The sequence below is a fragment of the Hylobates moloch genome, unplaced genomic scaffold (assembly GCF_009828535.3).
Source record: "Hylobates moloch isolate HMO894 unplaced genomic scaffold, HMol_V3 SCAFFOLD_2, whole genome shotgun sequence".
Taxonomy (NCBI): domain Eukaryota; kingdom Metazoa; phylum Chordata; class Mammalia; order Primates; family Hylobatidae; genus Hylobates; species Hylobates moloch.
Genome location: NW_026652277.1, coordinates 106,299,561 through 106,321,181, shown reverse-complemented (window position 1 = coordinate 106,321,181; position 21,621 = coordinate 106,299,561). Strand labels below are relative to the sequence as shown.

The 21,621-nt window shown below is 35.6% G+C and overlaps 1 protein-coding gene across 3 annotated transcripts in view; it reads left to right on the top strand.

The window, feature by feature from the left end:
- RNGTT (RNA guanylyltransferase and 5'-phosphatase) overlaps positions 1-21,412 on the top strand; it is a 362,779-nt gene extending 341,367 nt beyond the window's left edge. For all 3 annotated transcript variants that reach the window (XM_032155038.2, XM_032155029.2, XM_032155048.2), the window contains 2 exons: positions 17,271-17,394; positions 18,781-21,412. In XM_032155038.2, the coding sequence (XP_032010929.1) occupies positions 17,271-17,394; positions 18,781-18,944 (288 nt within the window). In that variant the 3' untranslated portion in view covers positions 18,945-21,412. The remainder of the gene's footprint in view (positions 1-17,270; positions 17,395-18,780) is intronic.
- The last annotated feature ends 209 nt before the right edge of the window (positions 21,413-21,621 follow it).

Sequence of the window (21,621 nt, the reverse complement as noted above, 5' to 3'; positions counted from 1 at the left end):
CTTGCTGAACTATTGCTTGGCCTGTTTAACTCAGAGCTCATATATCAGGATTAATTTAAGGTTAAATTCAGCTATTTGCTCTGCCATCAGTAGGCTTTGCAGTGGGCCTACTCAACATTTATCTACTAGTGAAACTCCAGGCTGTGTGATAGTTAAAACACGGAGCTTACAGAAGAGGACTAGAATATCCATTTTACACCAGAGTGGAGGAAGCATGACTATATGCAAATTTAGCACCAATTAGATGGTAGGATTTGAAGGACTGTGGTCCCTGGAATATTCCAAAAGCAAAAATGGAAATGATAGTGATAACATCTGAAGTGTGGTGGCATGACAGTTAAAACAGTGCTAATTTGGAGCCTCTGGGCATAGAACGGTACCAGGAGGCGATCCACTGTGTCGTCTTTGGCAGCTGGCAGCTGGCAGACAAAGCAAATGATGAGTCTTTGGCTTGTTACTTTTCACCGTTCCGTAATGTTCTCCAATTTTGAATAAACTCCCAAAGCAAACATCCTTTCTGCATTGTCGTTTAACTGTAGCAGACCCTCATATAGCAAGTGTGCTACTGGCCCAACAGTCTACCACAGTGGAAACCACAGGAACTCAGGGTTGCCGGTGTGCTTGCTTAAAGGTTAGCGTAGGCACAGCATGGCATTGGTAGGAGGCGCATTCTTCAAAGACTCACATGGTGATTTCTTATAGTCAGGGAATTGAGCGGCCTTAATCAAGATTAGAAGGAGGCATGCTAGTGTGAGAATATCCTGTAAAATACTCACCACTTGAAAGCATTCCTGGCAAGCGTATCATTTACCTGATATATAATTTCATTAAGCACCAAGATTGTGCTAGTTACTTTCTAGAGAAAAGATGAAAAGCTACCTACCTTAATTATCCTCGGACTTAATTTCATATACCCAGAAAACAACTTTCCAGAAAATAATGGTAACCACAGCTACCTAATTTAGAATAGCTCCTCTGAAAACTTGCTAAGAGCAGTTGAGTGGTGAACGTCCAAAAATGTACAACTTTTTTCTTTGCCTGCGTAGTTTTGTTTTTTTTCTTTACTCCCACTAGGACACATTGTCCTTACCCTCACTGGAACAACAGTAGAACAGAAACCTAAGGAAATATAGGAGGTTGGGGAAGGAGGGAACAAAATGAGAAATGTAATGTGGTTCCAAATGTAATCTTTAAGAACCGTGAATTTGAAAATTCTGATCTCCCAAAGATAAGGCAATCAGTTACTTCTAAATGTAGAAATCTTTAGATAATAGCACGTATTTTACCTGCAGGCTGAATTTTATGTTTGCATCTTTTTTCCCCCTGCATCTTTGAAAGTGAAAGCAGATAAACCAGTTGCCAGAACGGAAAAGACTGTTTTAATCACTGGAGCCTGCTAAAAATTTAAATAGTGCTGATAAATCAGTAAAATTTTTGTATATTACTCAACCGAAATGCACTTAATCCCCATTTCACAGACCCAGTTTAGGACACTTAGAACTTTCTTTGTCTTCTTCTCCACACCTTTTCCCTACCCACTTTTGAGATTTCTCCTACTTTGTTTGTCCTATCTTCTTTCCAGACCCCTTTTCTCCAGACTAGTATTGACCAACACATGGCACTTGAGGCTCATGGTTTTGGGATTTTTTTTTCTTCACATGCAGCCTATGTTTCTTATTTCTATTTTAGAAGACTATATTACATTAAACTCAACATGACCTATGAGAGTTCACATGTCTCTCCTTTAGTTTATGGTGACTGCAAAGGATGCTCCATCAGCTGAACTCCCTTAGCTTAGCTCTTTAACTGTTAGTCATTTCTTGATTTGGAGTAAACAATAATAAAATTTTCCTTTTCCTCTAGTGTGTTGAATTTCCCAGTTAGTACTAAGAGATAGTGCGATGTAGAGCTCTAGATCCAAATGTTGTCTTGAAGAAACTATTTAAATATTCTCATTCTTAATTTCCTCATTATTATAAAAAGGATAACTGTATGTAAAATGCTCAGCTACATCACAGGTAGTTAATAAATGTTAGTCTCTCCCCTTCCTTTCCCTATGAAGGAAAAAATCTCAGTCAATAATTTAAAAAGTAAATATCTCTGATGAATATAAATATATTGGCTATAAACCTTAAATTAATTTTGAGTACAAGTTACCAAAGTAATGAATTTGCTATTTCCTCTGGTTTTATAACACCCCAATATGTGAATGTTCACACATACACACTAATTAATAGAGGTAATTGGGGAGGGTACTTTAGTACTTGAATATTTCAGAATAAAAGGGTTTGATTTGATGATTTTAAAGTTTTCTGCTTGGAGTTTCAGCTCTAAAATGTTTGATTATCTGAGAGAAGTTGTGGTGTTTTTGGGTTTTAGGGGAGAGGATATTTAGGGAATGTGACACTTGATGCAGATAATTTATTGTAATCATTTTCAGATTTTCAACATTTTTTGAGTGGCTTTTTAAATAGCTGCTATACCTGGAGCTGATGAGGAAAATTTAAATAAATCCATCATGAATGTTTTTCAAGGAGTGCATAGAGACACAAAATGAAACTCTAGGGCTCTGAGCAATGTGATTATCACTCTGTACTTATGTAATGCCTTTGTCAATAACTTCAAGATTTCTTTCTCAAAGTAGAAGAAATATAGTTGTTGAGAAAGCATATATAAAATTGCAATGATCTATGCATGGCAAACAGTAAAATACCCAATTGGACATATCAAAGGCAGGTTATAGCTGCAAGTTACAGTTGGTCAGAAGGTCTCAGTGAGACTTTGCATTGACTTGAGGTACAGACTTGTAAGAAAGGAATCCTGGAAGTTTGTTTGCTCAGGTGAGTCCAGATCACCACGAGAACATTTTTCACTAAAGAGTTCTGTGTTTCTAGTCTAATGGTTCAAAGCTGTGTGAGTCTGTGGTCTTCGGTGCCTGTAAGTGCCACTAAGGCAAATTGAGTGATTTTATTTTTTTTTTAATTTTATTATTATTATACTTTAAGTTTCAGGGTACATGTGCACAACGTGCAGGTTTGTTGCATATGTATACATGTGCCATGTTGGTGTGCTGCACCCATTAACTCGTCATTTAGCATTAGGTATATCTCCTCATGCTATCCCTCCCCCTCCCCCCACCCCACAACAGTCCCCAGTGTGTGATGTTCCCCTTCCTGTGTCCATGTGTTCTCATTGTTCAATTCCCACCTATGAGTGAGAACATGAGGTGTTTGTTTTTTTGTTCTTGCTATAGTTTGCTGAGAATGATGGTTTCCAGTTTCGTCCATGTCCCTACAAAGGACATGAACTCATCATTTTTTATGGCTGCATAGTATTCCATAGTGTATATGTGCCACATTTTCTTAATCCAGACTATTGTTTTTTTGGACATTTAGGTTGGTTCCAAGTCTTTGCTATTGTGAATAGTGCCGCTGTAAACATACATGTGCATGTGTCTTTATAGCAGCATGATTTATAATCCTTTGGGTATATACCCAGTAATAGGATGGCTGGGTCAAATGGTATTTCTAGTTCTAGATCCCTGAGGAATCACCACACTGACTTCCACAATGGTTGAACTAGTTTGCAGTCCCACCAACAGTGTAAAAGTGTTCCTATTTCTCCACATCCTCTCCAGCACCTGTTGTTTCCTGACTTTTTAATGATGGCCATTCTAACTGGTGTGAGATGGTATCTCATTGTGGTTTTGATTTGCATTTCTCTGATGGCCAGTGATGATGAGCATTTTTTCGTGTGTTTTTTGGCTGCATAAATGTCTTCTTTTGAGAAGTGTCTTCATGTCCTTCGCCCACTTTTTGATGGGGTTGTTTGTTTTTTTCTTGTAAATTTGTTTGAGTTCATTGTAGATTCTGGATATTAGCCCTTTGTCAGATGAGTAGGTTGCAAAAATTTTCTCCCATTCTGTAGGTTGCCTGTTCACTTTGATGGTAGTTTCTTTTGCTGTGCAGAAGAAAGAGTTTAGAAGATTAAAAGGAGAAAACCTCAACATTATTGTGGGTGTTCTAAGTAACAGGCTGAATAAGAAGAGAATCTTTATTTATTTTTTAAGCATTTTGGTTTACTCCCACATAACCACTTTAGATCTATCCAGAGGACAGTTCTCTTGAGGTCTCTCTGTCCTGTAAGAAAGGCATAGTTGAATAGTTGAGTTTAAAATGGGCGAGAAAGGAGATAGTTATATGTAACCAGCCACACATTGCTAAAAGAACGAAAAAAAAAAGAGAACACTGTTGGATCCAAATTGTTAGCAAGTCCTTGAAAGTAAATGTAAGGACTCCTTGAAGTAATGTGAACTATACATTGACATCTTAATGAATTGCCTAGTTCAAATATTATTAGGTCTAATACATTGTGAACTTTGTTAAACATGGATATTTAATAATCATTAAAATAAACTTAGTTATTTGTTACTGCCAGAAGTAGGTAGACCATTTATTAAATTCAATGTGAAAAATATACTTTATGAAATATTTGCATTAGTTGTGTAACAGACATCTTAAAAAATGAGCAACATCAAATAAGCCAGTCATTGTATGTATAACTATAAAGAAAAAAAGTGTTAGACATGCATATTGCATTTTTAGCCTCCTCCTCATGTTAATGGTGGATGTTAAAGCTTTCCTTGGTTGTATATAGATTTTATTATCCCAAGCATGTATTGAATCCATGATCTGCTTATAATTCTCATCATGCTTGGTATTAGTACTAAACAGAGAACCAATATATTATGCCGTAGAGTTTGGCACTCTGTTTAAAGTCATCACCACTACCTCACCTTACCTGGCAGAGCTGCTTGTTTTGTCCATGTGACCTCTTATTTTTGCTAGTTACGCCTATAGAAAGGTCATTCAACCCAATAATGGCTTATCATTTAGTCTAGAAATCAGACAAAAGCTTTGCAGCTGTGAAATGCAGCCCATTTAAAAATTAACCTATTGTAAATTCTTAATGATTGAGAAATTCTGCAATTTGCTGTGATTTGTGGTTTGTGCTGCAATTAGAATAGCAAACAGCAGAGATGATGCAGTCAGAATGACGTGCATTTGGGAAGTGAAGAGAAAGAAACTTTAGCAGATACTGTGCTTGGTTCAAGCCAATGTATTATGCCCTTCTGCCCTCATCAGTCATATATCACTTTATCTCCCACCTTTAGACTCTCCCAAGTGAAATATAATCCTTGGAAATAATTACATAAATTACTGTTTTAAATACTTAAATACTCAAGAAGTAAAATTGTCCGTAAGTGTAGTCTACCTTTTCCTCCTTTAATATTTTCTCAACCTAGAGCCTAGATTCTTAGGGAAAAGAAGGACATAGATTTTTGATTCATGAAGACCTAGAATTCAAATTTTGTTAATAAAACAAATAAGCTCTGTATCCTCATACAAATTACTTAAACTGTCTGGCTTCAGCTTCCACATCTGGATATCTCACTGGACTCTTGTACAGATTAAATTAAATACTGTATTAGAGAACTTAGTAGGGATACAATATGCTTCTTCGCCATTTACTATCTATTAACCCCTGATCAAATTATATAACTCCTCTATGCCTCTGTTTCCCTCTATGAAATGGAGATATTAATACCTACTTCCTAGGGTTGTTGTGAGCATTAAATAAATAATGCAGAACCCTTAGAACAGTACTCTACATCTAGTTAGTATTCCATACTTATTAACCGTTGGATTGACAAATCAATAATCAACAAATAACTTACAATGATAGATAATGTAAATGAAACATGTAGGGTGCACTAAGATAATTTATTAGAGCTAGAAAAATAAGCAGGGCTATGTCATTTAGTGCTTTGTAATGGGAAGCCACTGACAAGGATGACGTGATTGGAATTGCTTTTTTTTTAACTGACTCATTTCTTGTTTTTTTGTATTATTTTTGTTTTTATTCACCTTCTACATACGGTAATTCACTCCTTTTGGTGTATGAGCTTAGACAAGTGCATATACGCATAGAACCACTACTGGAATCAAGACAAAATAGTTCCATCACCACCCCCCACCACCGCCATTAAAAAAGAGCCCCACATGACAACCCCTTTGTAATAAATTGCTTTCCCCACTCCTAAATCCTAGTCTGCTTTCTGTTGATATAATTTTGCATTTTCCAGTATGTCATGTAAATGGAATCACATACTCTATAGCTTTTAAAGTCAAGCTTCTTCAGTTCAGCTCAATGCATTTGAAATTCATCCATATTATTGTATTTACCAATAGTTTACTAATAGTTCTTATTCCTGAGTAGTATTTCATTGTATGGCCATACTGCTATGTGTTTATTCACCATTTGAAGGGCATTTAAGTTGTTTCCAGTTTTGGATAGTCACAAATAAATATACTGTAAACATTTTTATTCAAGTTTCTGTGTGAACAAATGTTTTCATTTATCTTGGGTAAAATATCTAGGAGTAAAATTGCCAGCTCTTATGGTAAGTGTATGTTTGACTTTATAAAGAAACTGCCAAACTGTTTTCCAACATGGTTATACAATTTTACATTTCCACTAGCAATATATGAGAGTTCAGTTGCCTTGCATTGTTGTCAACACTTTGATATTGTCAATATATTTTATTTTAGACATTCTAATAGGCATATATAGTATCTCAGTGTGATTTTAATTTGCATTTTCCTAATGACTAAAATGATTTTGAACATACAGTATTTTTATTTGCTTATTTGTCATCTATATAGCTTCTTTGGTAAAGTGTCTGTTAAAATCTTTTGCCCATTTTTTAAATTTAGTTGTTTGTTTCTTACTGAGTTTTAAGATTTTTTTCATGTGTTCTGGTACAAATTCTTTGTCAGATATGTGATTTGCAAATATTTTATTGTAATCTATGCATTGTCTTTTCATTCTCTTAACAATCTATTTAGAGAGCATAAGTTTTAAAATTTGATGCAGTTTATCAGTTTTTTATTTTACAAATCATGTTTTTGGTGTCATTTCTAAGAAATTTTGCCTAACCCTAGGTCACAAAGATTTTCTTTTATGTTTTCTTTTAGAAGTTTTATAATTTTCAGTTCTATATTTATTTAGGTGTACTTTACAGTTTAATTTTTGTGTAATGTGAATGATGTAGATTGAGATGCGTATTTTATATATGAATATCCAATTTTTCCAGTACCATTTATTGAAAAGACTGTCATTTCTTCATTGCATTGCCTTTGTGCCTTGGTCAAATATCAATTGACCTTATATTTGTGGATTTATTTGTGAGCTTTCTATTCTGTTTCGCCGATCCATGTGTCTCTCTGCTTACCAATAATACCACACTGTCTTGATAACTATAGCTTTATACTAAGTTTTGATATCAGTATCACTTTTTCAAATTTGTTCTTTTTCAAAATTGTTCTAGTTTCTTTGGCTTTCCACATAGATCAGGTTGTTGATATCCGTTAAAATATCCTTTGGGGATTTTGCTTGTGATTATGTTAAATCTATAGATCACTCTGGGAAGAATTGACATCTTAACAATATTGAATCTTTCAATGCATGAACATGGTGTATATCTCTTTTTATTTAGGCTCTCTTTGATTTCTTTCTTTGATCAGTATTTTGTAGTTGTCAACATGCAGATCCTGCACATAGTATTTTTAGATTTATACCTATTTCATGTTTTTTAGTTGTGTTATTATAAATTATACTTTAAAATTTTAAATTTCCAACTGTTCATTGTTGGTATATAGAAATTCAATTGGTTTTAGTATTCTTATAGTCTGCATCCGTTTATGTATGTATTTAACATCCTTGGATTCTGTAGCCTTGTTAAACTTACTGGTTCTAGGAGCCTCTTTGTAGATCCTTCTATGTAAGTAATCACGTTGTCTGTGAATAAAGACAGTCCTGTGTCTTCCTTTTCAACCTGTAGGTCTTTTATTTGTTTTTCTTTTAAGCAAGAGAATGACTTGATTGGATTAACATTTTTCAGAAATAAATGTGGCTTCAGTATAAGGAATTGATAGGTTGGGAAAATATAAAAGAGACCAGTTTGGAAGCTGTCACAAGAATCTGAGACACTGATAGGTTGGACTATGATGATGACAGTAAGAGAAGAAACAAATATACTCAGATTATATTTTGGTTGTAGAATTAATAGGCCTGAGTAATGAATTGAATATTAGGGGACAGAAGAGCAAGGGATCAGGAGGACACCAAGATCTCTGTCACAAGGAATTGGGTGGATAGAGTTGCCATTTATTGCATTGGAGAAGACAAGAGAACAAACAGATTTGGAAGCAGGTGAAAAGTTGAGTTTTGAAAAAACATATATATTTACCGATATAGTTAATTATAGGATATAAGAAGAAGAGCTTGGAAATGAGTTAGATCTATGTGGGACCCCATTCAAAGGCTTGTAGAGACATTATTTCCATTGTATTGCCTTTGTAGCTTCAGCATCGAAGATCATAAGATCTTTTTTTACCTCAGGCCTTTGGACACGTTGTTAATCACTGTCTTAAATGTGTGTGTCTCCCCTCCCCTTGGCACTCCCACTTACTTTTGCTTCCTTTCTACTGCCTTCCCTCCCTCCTTTCTTTCCTTCTTTAGGCTGGGGTCTTATCATCCTATAGGTCTTAGCTTAAATATCATCTCCTCAGAACCCACCTAAAGCCAGATATTTTTCTCTCTGCATTAGTCTCTGTTACACAATATTTTCTCCATAGGCATTATCATTTTGTAAACATTTTGTAGTTGTTTTCTTGTTTGTTGTCTGCCTTTCACACTAGACTACATTCCAAAGATCAGAGACTGTGTCTACCTTGTTTACCATTGTGTCACCCGTCCACAACACCTTACCGGGCACATGGTTGATCAGTATTTGTCAGGTGGGAGGAATGATGGTTCTAGAGCTCAGGAACTATGGCAAGAAAGAAGATTTGGGAGTTATTCACCTATAGATGGTATTTAAAACAATGGAGGTAAATAAGATTGCTAGAGAAAGAAAAGAATCCAGTACCAGCCCCTAGGGACTTGTCAACTTTAAAAGAGAAGTAGTTAGCAAAGAAGCCTGAGAAGGAGTAGCAAAGGATAGAGGAGGAAAACCACATTTTGTTTCCTGGAAGCCTAGAAAAGAGAAATGTTTATAAAGGGCAGAATTTAAATGTGTAAGACAATGCTGAGGGGTCAAATAAGATGAGTCCATTTGATTTAGCAACAGAGGTCATTGATGAACCCAGCCAGAGTTTTGCTGGAGTGGAAAAAGTAGAAGCCACATGGGAGGAGATGAAAGAATGATAGTCATCATAGTAAATACAAACTAGATGGATATTTGACCATAAATTTTGTCTATGAGTATCCACAAAATATTTGCCATCCATCAAAACTATCTTTTGGGTTAGCTCTGTATATCAGCTAACACTCGTATGCATATATAGGTGTTTAATAATTGAGTATATTTTATAAACTTGGTGTTTAACTGAAACATTTACTTTCATTTTGATTTGTCAAAAGACAAAATTACAACAAATTTAAAGATCTTAATTGGCTTTAATTTGCAATTCTAGAATCGGGCAACACTGTATTCCATAAAATAGAATAAGTGTTCTGAGGAGCTGAGCAAGGGAGGCTGGTTTTGTATACAGAAAAGGCTGAAGAAAGCAGAAACAAATGACAAAAAGTAGATTGGTCATTTAAAGTTACTGTCCTTGTGAGGTGGGAACAGGGAAACACAACAACAGAAAAATAACTGGTTAACATCAGGTTATTTCAGGTTACTTTTTTGGGATAAGGATTAAAGCAGAGGGAACTTTATTATCATGCCAACTGAAACTGGCCTGTTTCAGAATTTTGGCTATTATCTCCCTCTGATTTCTCTGGTCAGGTAACAACTAAGTTTCAGTTTGGTGCTGTGGGGCTTCAGTATAAGTGACTCCATTTTGGTTTTTAATCTGGTCTGTTGGGGCTTAGTGTAGGAGCTTAGTCCAAACTAATGGCCTCGCATACTTTTTATTTAACAGATTGTAGTGCTGGAATGGATGCCACCTTAGGCACCGAGAAATAAGAATAGATGCCATCTTAGTCACTCAGAAATAGAGTACAAATGCATGATATTCATTCTTGTGTCAAAGGGAGGATAGTTAAGTCTTAAAACCTTTTGTTTTGTTTTTGGGGAGGTGGGGAAGGAGTAGGAAGGAGAAAGGGAGGCAGAGAAAAGCTTAGAGATAATACTAGCCTCCTTTACTTAACCAGTTATCAACAGTACAAGCTGGTTGATAAGCTGAGGCACATGATTCTGGAATTTAAGGAAATGTCTTTCGTGAGGATCTCCTCTACTCTAAACTGGTACAACCAATGAAGAGCACATATTTTATTGATCTAGATCAGAGTTAATGAAGTTAACTTCATAGAAATTCTATTTTGTACCATGATCTGGTTTCTGCACCTCCAGCAAAGTTCTTCTTACTCTCGTTGATTTCCACTAAGTGCTAGACATAAATCTGTGTGTAGGTTTTAGAGATAGGATCAGAAAGGATGAATGAAAAGGACTTAGGCCAGAGGCTAGTAAATGTGCTTGGTTCATGTTGCCTCATACACAGCACCTCTAAGCCAAAAGAAATACCTAACAATTCCATTTATTAAGCAGATAGATTCAAACAACTAAGTGTTTATGTCCAAACAACTTAGCATGTGTTAAAGAGCATACAACTTCTCAAACCTTGGAATCAGATTGGACACCACAACTACGTATCCTGTTCCACCTTGATTGTTTTGCACAATATGTGGTTTTAATCAAAATAACTGCCCCAGACCCAGCTTTACAAAGACATAATGTCGTCTAAAGGAATTCTGTATTAAAACTGTGAACTCGCTTCAACTAGTAATTTTCATGGTGTCCAACTCCTGTCACTGTCTTTCCCTAAAAATGTAAAATATTCCACAATGCTCTTGTGAATTTGCTGTAGCTCTCTGGGGTGCCTCATTGCAGTTTGCAAGCTGTGGACTCAGAGCATTATTCCAAGACTTTTTGTTTTCCGTGTAAATATTTATTTCTTATGTTTTGTACCTCTACATTAAAAACCAACCTGATGTTTACCATCATTGGTGAAACGTAGTTTATTTTAGGATTTTTTGTTTCAAAAAAAGTATGACAGTTAAACATACATAATGTTGAAAGTTTGGAAAATACAGCAAAACATGGAGAAGAAGATAAAAGTCACTTCTAATTCCACCATCCACCAATAACCACTACTAACATGTTTTTGTTTATCTGTCCAGTTATTTTCTATGAAATAATAACTATGACTAACTGATTTTATTGGATAGTAGAAATATGTAGTTTAGTGTGAATTTCGTACTCTTTAGTTGTGACTTGTCTATAATGACTTGGGATAAGTAAATAAGGTAGAGTTATAGCTGCTTCTTTCCTAAGTAACTGCTTTCATTAGTCGCGTATCTGACTGAAGGGCATGAAGACACCACCATTCATGAAGGAGAAACTTCCTGCTGTTGGGTTTCTAACCTAGCAAATGCAAGGTGTGCCATTTACACAGTGGTTCCTCATTATAGAGGCACAAACACCAATAGATTTCAGCAGAGGAACTTTTTCTGAAGCACTAGTCTAACGTGTTTTGAAAAGGTAACGTGACACGTATTTTACTTCTTTTAGTAGGGGGACACACTTTCTTAAAGTAGTAATACGTCATGGCCCTGATATAAGGTAGTAGCTCTAGAAGACTGTTTATCTAATAATTCAGACTAAAGCTATTCATATTGCTATGACACCACGTGGAAAACTTTTTATAATTCCATCTTATTTCTGATGTATAGGTTTTATTTTCTCTGCCTTCAAAAGGACTAAAAACCGAAGTTATTTATGTGAAAACAAGATTTTTGTTTGAGTTCATTTATTTGAGATATGTTTAAAAAATCCACCTTCTGTCATACTATAGAAGTAGATTTTGAATTATCAAAAGGTAGAATTATAACTTCAGAAAAGAAAAAAATGGTCAATTTAGTTTAACTCTATGTACAAAAATTTATTTATAGTCTCATATATTCATTCCACACCCCCGTTCTTCTTTCCTTCTTTCTCCTTCTGTCCTTCTTCTTAATAATAATTTTTAATTCTGACCAAAATAAGTTGTGGCAGTACTTTCTTAGCATAACCTGGACTGTTGAAGAGTAATTCTGTTCTTTAAAAAAATCCCCAATAGGCTGGGTGCAGTGGCTCACCCATGTAATCCCAGCACTTTGGGAGGCCAGGGCCGGAGGATTGCTTGAGCCCAGGAGTTTGAGACTATCCTGAACAACATAGGGATACCCCATCTCTACAAAAAAAATTGCAATATTAGCCAGGTGTGGTAGTGCACAACTGTGGTCTCAGCTACTTGGGAGGCTGAGGCGGGAGGATGACTTGAGCCGAGGAAGTTGAGGCTGCAGTGAGCTGTGATTGCACCACTGCATTACAGCCTGGGTGACAGACTGAGACCTTGTCTCAGAAAAAAAAAGAAAAATCTGTGGTAGGGGGCCCCATGGAGAAAAGGTGGAAGTAAGATAAAAAGACATGGAAGCCAACCTGAGAGATTTCAGTGGCCAAAACTAGAACAATTTGAGCAGTGAAATAAGTGATGAGTATTTTATTATAAACCAAATAATAAAATAAATATCCATGAGTCCATACCAATACAGATAAGCAATTAAATGAATAAATAGGGGAGAAGGGACAAATATTTCTTACGGAAGAACTCTAGATAATAGATGTTGAGGGAATGGAGGATACAGAAAATCCCATTAGAACACTACAGGAATAATTGCTCAGGCAAGAGTTACAGATGAATGCCAAAATTAATATGTGAAACTTTTCTTTGAGCTGCTAATTTAAAATCTTCAGAAGTACTAGATCCAGTTTCATCTGATAGTTTCTTAACCCCAGATTATTGATAGATTCAAATAGTATAAAAGTGTGGTATGCAATCAGATGGATACAGGCAACAAATTTTTTTCAACATAAAATATACGATGTGTTGCTCTGTTTTTTTCAGAAACAGTAAAACCTCATCAATTCAATGTAATTTGGGGTACAGATGTGAAATCTTGTTTTATAAATATTTTATTCTTTTTACTTTCAAGGTCTCGTTAACTCAAACTAGGATAACAGTTGATTAGAAGACCTGATGGGGTCCTGTTTTAGTAAATAATAATATGTAATTGGCTGAGGATGATTATTGTCATAGTAACAAATTAGATCTAAAATTAAACTCCTCTCCTGTATACCGGTCATTCTTTTGATCTGACCATTAGTGGAAACTGTTTTTAGTTTGTATACATGTGGGAGATATTATTTTTATTAGTTATATATATTTTACCACCTAACCAAATGAGGAACTTGTAGTGTGTCTATCTTGGGACTATAACTGGTGGGATCAATGAAGAATGATGTATTGTTCTTAAATACGGAAATACATTTAGGTTAGTAGTGGCAGGTGCGTGCATTTTCTGGAAAGCTCTGTTTACCAAATTTTTAGTGGCCAAGGAGATACACGGATAGTTAATAGTACCGCTTAATTTTTATAGTCAGATTGAGTAACACGTTATAGCAATTCTGAAACTGAGAACACAAGAATGATAAGCTATATGATAAAGACCACAATTGCTAGTCAGCAAAAGTACAGACTACACATTGTTGACTAGCAAGCCATTCTTGTAAAGTGCATATGATAAAATTTTCTTGACAGCTGTTTTCAAAGTGAACCTTCCTATGTCATCATGGTTCCTTTAGGAAATTTACTTGTAAGGTTTTTTTTTTTTTTAATTAAGCAGTGTTTCTTGCTGAAAGAAATCAAAGAAGATACAAATAAATAGAAAGACATTTGTGCTTGTGGATTGGAAGACTTAATATTATTAAAATATCTATACTACTAAAATGCATTCTGTCCCTATCAAAATCCCAATGGTATTTTTTGCAGAAATTAAAAAACTATCTTAAAATTCATACAGAATGTCAATAGACCCCAAAAGGCCAAAACAATCTTGAGAAAGAACAAAGTTGGAGGCCTCACAATTCCTGATTTCAAAACATACTTCAAAGCATCTAATTTAGATGGCATACTTAATTACTGGCATAAAGATAGAGATACAAACCAATGGAGCAGAATAGAGAGCCCAGAAATGAATCATTGCATATATGGCCAAATGATTTGCCACAAGGGTACCAATACTACACAATGGGAAGGGACAATCAATATCTTCAGCTAATAGTGTTGGGAAAGCAATATCCACATGCAAAAGAATGAAGTTGAACCCCTACCTTACACCATATACAAAAATTAACACAAAAATAAAGACCAAAACATAAAGACCTTAAACTATTAAATTTGTAGAAGATAACACAGGAGAAATCTTTTTTTTTTTTTTTTTGAGACAGAGTCTCCCTCTGTCACCCAGGCTGGAGTGCAGTGGTGCGATCTCGGCTCACTGCAAGCTCCGCCTCCCAGGTTCACACCATTCGCCTGCCTCAGCCTCCCGAGTAGCTGGGACTACAGGCACCCACCACCATGCCCGGCTAATCTTTTTGTGTCTTTAGTAGAGACAGGGTTTCACTGTGTTAGCCAGGATGGTCTCGATCTCCTGACCTCATGATCCACCCATCTCAGCCTCGCAAAGTGCTGAGATTACAGGCATGAGCCACCGTGCCCAGCCAGGACAAATCTTTAAGACACTGGATTAGGCAACGATTTCTTGTGTGCAACACCAAAATCATAGGCAACAAAATAAAAAATAGACAAAGAGGACTACATCAAAGTTAAAAACTTATGTACATCAAAGGAATCAATCAGCAGTGTGAAAAGGCAGCCTACAGAATGGGAGAAAATAATTGCAAATCATACATCTGATAAGACGTTAATGTCCAGAATATAGAAGGAACTCCTACATCTCAACAACAATAAACAACCCAATTAAAAAATGGGCAAAGGTTCTTGTATACTGAAGAAAGTATACAACCAATAAGCACATGGAAAGATTCTCAGTCATTAGGGAAATGCAAATCAAAACCACAATGAGATAGCACCTGACACCATCAGGATGGCCACTGTGAAAGAACAAAAAGTTTAAATTACAGCACAGTAAACAATGGGCGTCAATTTAAAAAAAAAAAGAACAAAAACTAACAAGTGTTAAGGATGTGACATTGGAACCCTTGCATACTGTTAGTGAGAATGTAAATTGATGCAGCCATTATGGAAAACAAAACGGGTCCTCAAAACATTAAAAATAAAATTATGATCCAGTGATACTGCCTCTGGGTGTATATCCAAAATAATTTAAAACCGGATCTCGAAGAGATACTTTCACACCCACTTTCATTGCAACATTATCCAAAATAGCCAAGAGGTAGAAGCAGCCCACGTGTCCATTGACAGATGAATGGCTAAAGGAAATGTGGTGTATACATACAGTGGAATATTATTTTACCTTTAAAAAGAAAGAATTTCTGTCACATTCTACAACATGAATAAACCTCAAGGACATTATGCTAAGTGAAACAAGCCAGTCATAAAAGGACAAATAGTGTGTGATTCTGTTAATACTCACATGAAGTATCTAAAGTAGTCAAAATCATAGAAACAGAAAGTAGAAAGGCAGCTATCAAGGTCTAGGTAGAGGGGAAGGGGGGAAATTAGTGTTTAGGGAGTATAGCATTTCAGTGTTGCAAGATGGAAAAGTTCTAGACATCTGTTGGAAAATATGTGAATACACTTAGCACTGCTGAACTGTACACTTAAAAATGGTTAAGATGGAAAATTTAATGTTTTTTTACCGCAGATTTTAAAAAGCAATGTTTCATTGCCTAATTTTATATTTGGTTAACAATTTTACTGATTGTCTGCTATGTCCCAGGCACTTTCAGTTATTATTCTTTCAGTGACCCAGTAAATTAGGAACTTGTTCCCCATTTTAGAAATTAGGAAATAGACACTGAAAGGTTTAGAAACTTATTTCTGTTAGACCCAACATGTGGTATAGCAAAACTGTGTTTACCTAACTGAATGAGTTGTTCAATACTTGCATATACACAGTGTTTCCAAAATAAAAGAATGGGTCCCTAGAAAGCAAGGCAAGAGAATTGAGACTAAAATAGTGAATATTTGTGGATAAATTTAGCAAGTTTGCTACTTGGAATATCACTTTTTTGGGCATGTCTAGTTCCAAAACCACTGAATGTATTGCACCTGTTGGATTTGTTGAAAATGCAGATGGTACAATCAAATGTAAAGGGAAAGGAGTATGGTTTGAAAGTTTTTATGAAGACATGTACTGCCTAATCTGCGAATTGAAAGCATCTTTTCAAAACTTACTTCTCGTCATATTCCTAGGTGGTAGTGAATATGTGGGTAGAAAAATGAGAATGTTTCAGATAATGCTAATGAAGTTAAATGATTGCAATCTACCATATTGTGAGGAAAAGTTGTTAGCCGTGAAAGATGAGGACAGAATTAAAATATTACCATGACTGGCATTTGATTTGAAAACTACAAAGATAAGCTTAGATTCCTATTTATGAAAACCATTCTCACAGCCCAGTGAAATATCTTTTAAAAGGTTCATAGTTACCATGGATACTTGTTAGCTTTGATAGAGTATCCATATTCAGTCATCTGAGGTGAAGAAGCCAAAAAAACCCATCAACTAATGTCACAAATAGCTTCATCTGTAAATTTGTACTAGTTTGGGGATGGAAAGGGTAAGTTTCCTGAAGATTAGATTGTTGTTTAATTGTCACTGCTTGGAAAGCAAAATATTTAGGATGTACATTGCCTGAATTTGATCCTAGTATTCACTATTGATATGTAACTTTTTCATTTAACTAGTACAGGGCATTTCTTAGATTTTAACATAGGAATTTAGATGGTTAGACCTTTCTGAAAGTTGATGAAACCTAGGCAGTATACTCAATTTCTGAAAGCCGTAGAGACACAGACAATATTGAAGGCATTGGTCCCCATGGTAACATATTTGCATTTGGCCCAGCATGGCTGGTTTCTGCCTAGCTTCTTTTAATTGCTATATATTGACAGCCGTTTTCACAATTATTTATAAAATGTCAGATAAGTTAGCATGTGTACAAGGGAGTGTACACCATACCTTAAGCTTGATTAGATACTTCAGATGACAAACAGCTCTGCATGAAGAGTTACTGAGGTGTTTTTATCATTTCCTAATGTGCCTGTCACATAGTAGAAGCAAAAAGCCTTTCAAGTTATTTAAATATTTTCCTCAATTCTCTTTTAAAACAGGTGACAAAAGAGCTGAAACAGTATGACAACAAAATTATAGAATGCAAATTTGAGAACAACAGCTGGGTCTTCATGAGACAGAGAACAGACAAAAGTTTTCCTAATGCCTACAACACTGCCATGGGTGAGTATGACAACTTACCAGTGCTTATTATATTTAAAAAAAAATTAAGATGTTAGACCCAAAGTGTGCTGCCTTTGTTGTTTTGCTTAATGGGGCATAATCATTTGGACTTCATCCTTGTTTGATGGGAAAGATACGTCAAGTCTGTATTCTGTTTGGCTCCAGTTGGCTTGTAGGTTCTCCTCTCTAAATTGGTGGTCTTGTGCCCATGCACCCAAAAGAGAAGTTTAAAGGGCAGGATACTGGGCTGTATACAAGTTGAATTTATTGAACAACAACAACAACAGAAACCATGATAATTTGAGATCTATTCAGAACTATAAAAACCATTGTTTGCCAGATGGTAAAAGACAAAATTAGCAGGGGAAAATGTAATTTCCAGCTCTTAAAATAGCTTTATAAACAATGGAGAACAAAGTAAAGGAAAACCATTTAAAAAGACAAAATCTGCTATGCTATTCTTCAGAGTGTTCTTTGGGTACAATATGAATGCTTTGGGAATTCAGAATAGTAAGTTTCTTTCGTGGGGAACAACACAAATTAATTGAAGTTTATAAGGTATACCACTACCAGTAGCAGTTGTTGCTCTGGATTGCATTTTTAGTGGAGTTGAAAAAAGGTAAAAACCAAGATAACAGGTTAATCAAACTTTACTTTTAGAATGTGCAGTTGATGAGGAGGATAATGATGATATGATAAGCTAAGGAGAAAATATTGAAATTGCCAGTTTCAGCTTTACAGTTTAAAAGTTACTGTTGTACATTTAGGAGTTCTCATTGGAACTAGCATCCATGTTCAGACAAGATGAGTTAATTTCCAAAGTCAGGATGATTAAGCCAATGTCTTTTCTTCCAAGACCAAATAGGTAAATAAAATGAAAAGGACTGGCACTAAATTTTGATAAGAGAAGATAATATGGTCTGCTAGCTACAATGAAACCACCCATTCAGTAGGAATGGTAGCTGGTGCCATGTTTTATGTTTTGTAGAGTAGACTTCTTTCTGAGAGAAAGATTGAAGGACTATAGTGCACATTTTCTGTAGAAGTTTTAGTTGAATACAGACTATGGTGCAATGCATTGTGTTAGATTAAAATCCCATAAAAACTGGTTTGGGAGGGATAGAAAACCATGTGGAAGACATGCTTATAGCCCAAATATTTAAAGTTTTGGTTTAAAATTAATACTGCAGTAAAGAGTAGCCATTAGACAAGCACATATTTTGGGTGTAGGGTAGGGAGGAGATAGTTCAATGTGAAGCACGTCACTCAAATGGGTAAAATGGAAGTATTTAGTATATTGGGATGAAAACCTTTCTCATAAGCCTGTGATGAGTCAGCTGCCTTAATTAACCCTCACGTGAGACCTATGTCTCCCTTTGTCCACAGCTGTGTGCAATAGCATCTCAAACCCTGTCACCAAGGAGATGCTGTTTGAGTTCATTGACAGATGTACTGCAGCTTCTCAAGGACAGAAGCGAAAGCATCATCTGGACCCTGACACGGAGCTCATGCCACCACCACCTCCCAAAAGACCACGGCCTTTAACCTAAGACCTGCCTGTGACTTCAGGGTTAAGAAGAAAGAGGAATGAGGAAAAAATGCTGTTGCCCATTTTTGTAGCCAGAGAAATTGAAAAACGACTGTGGCTTGATGTTGATACACATTTGAATTTTTTTTAAAAAAAGAAAGGTATTGTAGCCAGCCTGTAAATACTTGATGCATTCATTTCCTCAGTGCTGCAATACATCATGGACTTAAACATTTTATTTATCTGATAAACTCAGCCTTACCTTGTGGAATCTGAAGATTGAAATATCCAAAGGTTTAAACAAGATGGAAATCAATGAAAAAGAGGCCTTGTTTATATATGGGTAACTTCACATTTAATTTATGAGGTTAACAATCTGGAAACTGTGAGCCCATAAAACAGTATTTTTTAGAAGTTGTGTTACAACTGTAGCAAATTTTCCTTTTAAAAAATTCAGGCAGTGGCATTAAACATTCTTGCTATCATTTACCATGGATTTCCTACATGTCTGAGATCCCTGTATTCAAAAACAAATGACAAGGTTGTTAAGTTGTACTATATTAAACAACTTGGTCTGGTTTGTATCATTTTAACAAGTTTTTTGGAAATGTAAAAGAAAAAAGTAAAGCTCCATTTTTGTGAATTGCATTGTTTCTAAAGGAAGTATTTTGAGTATTTTCATCTGTTTGTATTGTTTTGACTATGATATCAGATATCCAGTGTGTCCATTCTGGCAGTGGTTTTGAGTTACTTCATGGAACTTGGACATACACCACCAGGTCCTTTATGTGTTGTTCTCCTGGGAGACTTTTCTTTTCTTAAATGCCAGGGCTACTTCTGCTTTACCTCAGTGGTATCAGCACATTGTAAATTCCATTAAAACACACAACTCACTGTGATCTATGGGAGTGATATCAAATACAAACGATGTTGTGTTACTTCTTTCGAACAAAACAGCAAAGGGAATGCCAGCTAACTTCTTTGATTAGAAGGTAATGTCATGGAATAGAATGCTGTCACTAGAAAATGCTCTCCCACTGCTAGATAAATGCAGAGGCAAAGTGTAGACATCTGTAGGAACTAAATATCAAGGAAATCAAGACATTTATTTTCAAAGCGAGAATTCTATCTACATTCTATTCTGCGGATGTTATTTCTGTTATACATCTGAATTTTAAAATGTTTACTGATAGATAATGGATTTAAAGGGCAGCTAATTGATTGTCTGCCATTGTTGATAAACTGTTCTAATTGGTTTGTGAAAGAACTCTGAGAATTAGCTAAATGGAGGCTAATGTATTTATTTTTAGAGGTACATGTTTTAAGTAAATGTATTTAAAACAAATTTTCATGATCTGAATTGTATATGTATATGCATATCTGTGTAAGTATATGCAAGTGTATATTCTTCTACTGATTCAGTCAGACACGAAATCCAACTGAATTACCTGGTAGACTGAATATCTGACAGGATTTCTATATGGACATAGCACAGATGAACCAAAAATGTATTTATATTCACCTGAGTTTTAATGTTTTTAAACAAAGTTTTCTCCGGCAGTGCTTTTCTATATGAAATAGTTGAGTCAAGCTTGGGCTTTTTTCTTCATTGTTCCCAAGTCATGTAATGTATAGTGAATTTACCCAAAACGCCATTGTAACGTTTTTTACTAGAGTGCTTTTGCACATTTGGGCGCTAAAGGGATTAAAACAACTGATGCCACAACGACCATTGAAGGAGGGAAAATTCTCAAGGTTCCATAGTATCTTTTACAAAATGGATTTAAAAAAAAAAAGGATTTAAAAAAAATGCCTATGCAACTCCAAATAGTCTGATGCCTGCTTCCCCAGGACGAGTGACTCTTCCACGGTGTGCTGCTTTCCTCCGAGCCTGTGGAAAGGCAGAGCCCTTTTGCAGATACGAAAGCAAGGTTTTGCCAATGATCTTTAATGGAGTTAAAATGTTTATGGTAATTGTAACCTTTCAAATGAGTTACGTGAAAAGAGCATCTCACTTTTAATACACCCAGATATTTTCTTCATGTCTTTTCGCATTTTAGCAGGACTTAATTTTCTTAATTTATTCTTTCCTTTCAATTATAGTGACATAGAGTAGTTGGCCTTATAAGTAGATCCCATTTAGCCCCTGAACATAATACCATCTGCAGTATTATAAAAGTCATTTAGAAGGTCTGGGGGATAATCTAGAGGCAGGATTTGGGACATTGTGAAGGAAATGTGCTCCCTCTCAGCTCACTTCAATAACTATTTTCTGAGACTGAAGTTTTTTAGACAAGAATAAGAACACTTTGCTTTCTTCAGTTATCACGTGAAAGCTTTTGCTTTTTGTTAGGAAAAGGTGTGGATGACTCTACTGCGTGGATGGTTACATTTGCTTTCCGTGAAATGCTCAGAAAATGTCAGGACATTCCTTTTCCAATTGCGTGTCAGTGCGTATTGTAATAAAACTACTGATTTAAATTAGCATAAGTGTATCTACTTTGTTTTACTGGTGATACTCTTGTGTCCCTTCTATTGCTGGCATCACATCCCACTGCTGTCAGCCACACCCAGTGTAATCCATCTGGCTTTGTAGAGATTAGCATAAAGACTTGGAAAGCCTCTATTTTTCTTTCTGAGAAACTGAGAAATTTGATTGACACAGCGGGGTGTAGTTTGAACCTTTTATTTTTGAAGTG